The sequence below is a fragment of the Buceros rhinoceros genome, unplaced genomic scaffold, assembly GCF_000710305.1.
Source record: "Buceros rhinoceros silvestris isolate BGI_N320 unplaced genomic scaffold, ASM71030v1 scaffold23997, whole genome shotgun sequence".
Lineage (NCBI taxonomy): Eukaryota > Metazoa > Chordata > Aves > Bucerotiformes > Bucerotidae > Buceros > Buceros rhinoceros.
Window position 1 is genome coordinate 506 of NW_010423107.1, and position 2,977 is coordinate 3,482.

Consider the following 2,977-nt stretch of genomic DNA (forward strand, 5'->3'; position numbering starts at 1 on the left):
CCTTCGCTGCTCCAGGCTGAACCACCCCAGCTCCCTCTCCTCTCCTCTCCTCCCAGCAGAGGGTTCCACTCTCGGGTCACTGCTGGGGCTCCTCTGTCCCCGCTCCAGCAGCTCCGTGTCTCCGTGGGGCTGAGGAGCCCCAAGCTGGAGCCAGCCCTGCAGGGGGGCTTCCTGGTACTTTCCTCATCCAGGACAGATGGGGCTTTGCTGCTGCCCTGCGGGGAAGGGCCACAGAGCGAGAAGGCAGCTCTGAGGGTGAGGCAGAGGAGAACAATATCCCGGGATGTGGAGCTGGAAAGGCCAGGGAGCTGCTCGGGTGGTCAGACACGAGCAGGGAGGGGCTGGTGCTCGCTGTTGCCTGCTCAGTGCGGAAGAGACTCGTGAGCAGCAGCACAAAGGGTCCTGGGCCAAGGGAGCAGCTGTGTTTCACTGCTGGTTTCTCTCACAGCTGGGCTTCAACATCCGTGGAGGAAAAGCCTCACAGCTGGGGATCTTCATCTCTAAGGTGTGTCTGTCCTTCTGCTGTTCCTTTGGGTGTTGCTGAGCCAGCTGGGTGTGCAGGGACACTGTCACATGCCACCTCCGAACACAGAGCTGTAATTTGCCGCGCACCAAGCAGCAATCAGGTGGCAGTGCGCCATTTCCTGACCTCTCCCCAGCCCGAGGCTGGGTGGGTGCACTGGGGAGGCTGGGGGCTGGGCTGCTTTGGCTGCGGGAGGGGAGTCACCGTGGCCGTCCCTGCTGTCCCCTCCGCAGGTGATCCCGGACTCGGACGCGCACAGAGCTGGGCTGCAGGAAGGGGACCAGGTGCTCTCAGTGAACGATGTGGATTTCCAGGACATTGAGCACAGCAAGGTGAGCTCTCCCGTGGCCCAGCCGCTGGAGCGGGGACAGGGTGGGGAATCTGCGCACACACCGTCTCCCTTCAGCCTCTCGGCCTGCCCCAGCTCGGCCGGTAGCACTGTGTAACCGATGCGTTCCTCTTTCCTGTCCTGCAGCCCAGTCTGGTGACTGAGCAACTCTTTCTGCTTTCAGGCCGTGGAGATCCTGAAGACAGCCCGTGAAATCACCATGCGTGTGCGGTACTTCCCCTACAGTAAGTGCCCACGAGCTCCGAGTCCTGCTGCCCGGCAGCAGGCGTAGCCATGCGGAGCCTCAGCTCGCACGCGGTGTTAACTGAGCAGATCAGAGAGAACGCTGGGCTTTGGTTTGGGCACCAGCACAGCTGCCAGGTCACACCAGCAAGGACTGGCTTCAGCTGCCCCCACGGAGAGACTTGCAGAGCCGGGCTGAGCAACGCAGTGCCAAGAGCTGGGGTGGTTGTTGGGTGGAAGCGTTCACTTTAGAGCTATGAAGTAGCTCCTTACCCTTGAATAAGACAGGACTTAGTTCTGTCACTCGTGGGCCTGTGCTGACCTCTGACAGCTATTCTGATGGGATATCTGGTGGATGCACCTTGCGGTTTTTATCCCTCCCTAAGAATGTTTAAATTCTGAGAGAGGGAGAAGGCTGCATTAACTCTTGGTTTCTGCACCCATGAAGTTCAGAGATATAAGGGGAAAAAACCAGAGGTCAAGTCAAGCCAAAGAGGATTCCTCCTAGCATGGAATCTGACCCGTAAGGGAAGAAAGAAGAAAACTGTGGAGCAGGGAATCGAGGGCTTTAAACAGCCTTCTGTTCTAAGTGTCCTGAAACAATCTGAAGTGACTGGCTGCGGCGCCAATGCGTGGGTTAAAGCCAGCTGCTACCCAGAAGGGTGGCACACACGAGCGAGGCGTCAACAGAACGTCAGGTTTCCTTTAACATTTTGGCTAATTCCCCCATGTCACCAGCAACTGCCCTCTCTGTCCCTCCCAGATTACCAGAGGCAGAAGGAGCGAACCGTTCACTAGCAGGCGGCTCTCTGCCGTGTCTCCAGAGTGGCCGCCCTGCAAAAAAACCTCTCCGCTACTTTTTCTCAACGTCTGAGACAACACATCAAGCTTCAGCTGTCACTGGAGGTGCACTGTCCCGTGGCTGCCCAGGCATCGGCTCTACTTCCTGCACGGAGGGCCACCAGCGGAGTCTTGTTTAGCTGGGAGATGGACGGGGTTTAATCTGTGCTCCTTGAGCTGGGTGTGGACACACGCAGATGGTGCTGCTGCGGAAGCGGGTACTGGAGGGCAGCTTCTCCAGCAAGACTGGTGCTCCTCTTCAGGTAGGACTTCAGTTGAAGCTGTGCTCTGCTGGTTCTCCTTAGGGTGTTGTAAGAGGTCTGAGCGTGCTTGAGCAGAGCATGGCCTTTGTCCTCCAAGAGGTCAGCTGTTCCCCTCGCTGGTGTCACGACGATCTTCCCTTCTCCGCTCTCCTACCTCTGCTCGACACCACTGGGTTTGCTCGGGGCTCAAGGAGCAGCAGTAACACCCCCTCAGATCCCCATCTCCAGTCGCACTAATCTGCCAAGGCACATTTGTACCTCTTGGCTGCCTCACAACCCTGCGACACAGGACCGAGACGCTTGGGGCATGTTTCTGAACTGCTGCCGGCGCTTGGCCGGGTCCCCTCAGGTGCTGTGGAGGGTTTCACTCGCTGAACCTGCTTCTTCCACTTGACATAGCCCCGTCCCTGTCATGTCCTCCTCTGAAGTAAACGTCTCCCCTCTTCTCTGAGGAACCTGCTGTGCCCTGCAGGGGGAAAGCACAATGAAAACATGCTGGTTCTCAGGAGAGCTGGGGGCAAACGCGTGGTGGTGTCACCCTGTCAGTGGCATTGGGACAGCCCATGATCTTCTGTGCGGTGTTTTCCGCTTCTCTGTAGTAACTGAACTAATAAAATGAGTAGAGCAACCAGGATTCACTTTATTCCCACTCAGGAAGTCTCCGTGGAGACTCCGTCTCTCTTTGTTACCGTGCTCAGCACAACCCCGAGGACAGGCCAGGCGGACAGCGGGGACCAGGTGTGGCTCCAGCTGCCCTTGCAGCCCTAGGGGGGGAGGGCG

The 2,977-nt window shown here is 58.2% G+C and overlaps 1 protein-coding gene across 1 annotated transcript in view; it reads left to right on the top strand.

The window, feature by feature from the left end:
• Window positions 1-1,892, top strand: part of PDZD11 (PDZ domain containing 11) — a gene marked incomplete at its 5' end in the record, with an annotated part of 2,394 nt that extends 502 nt beyond the window's left edge. The window contains 4 exons of the mRNA XM_010140322.1: window positions 449-505; window positions 757-855; window positions 1,036-1,096; window positions 1,858-1,892. Of these exons, the coding sequence (XP_010138624.1) occupies window positions 449-505; window positions 757-855; window positions 1,036-1,096; window positions 1,858-1,892 (252 nt within the window). The remainder of the gene's footprint in view (window positions 1-448; window positions 506-756; window positions 856-1,035; window positions 1,097-1,857) is intronic.
• Window positions 1,893-2,977: the final 1,085 nt, after the last annotated feature.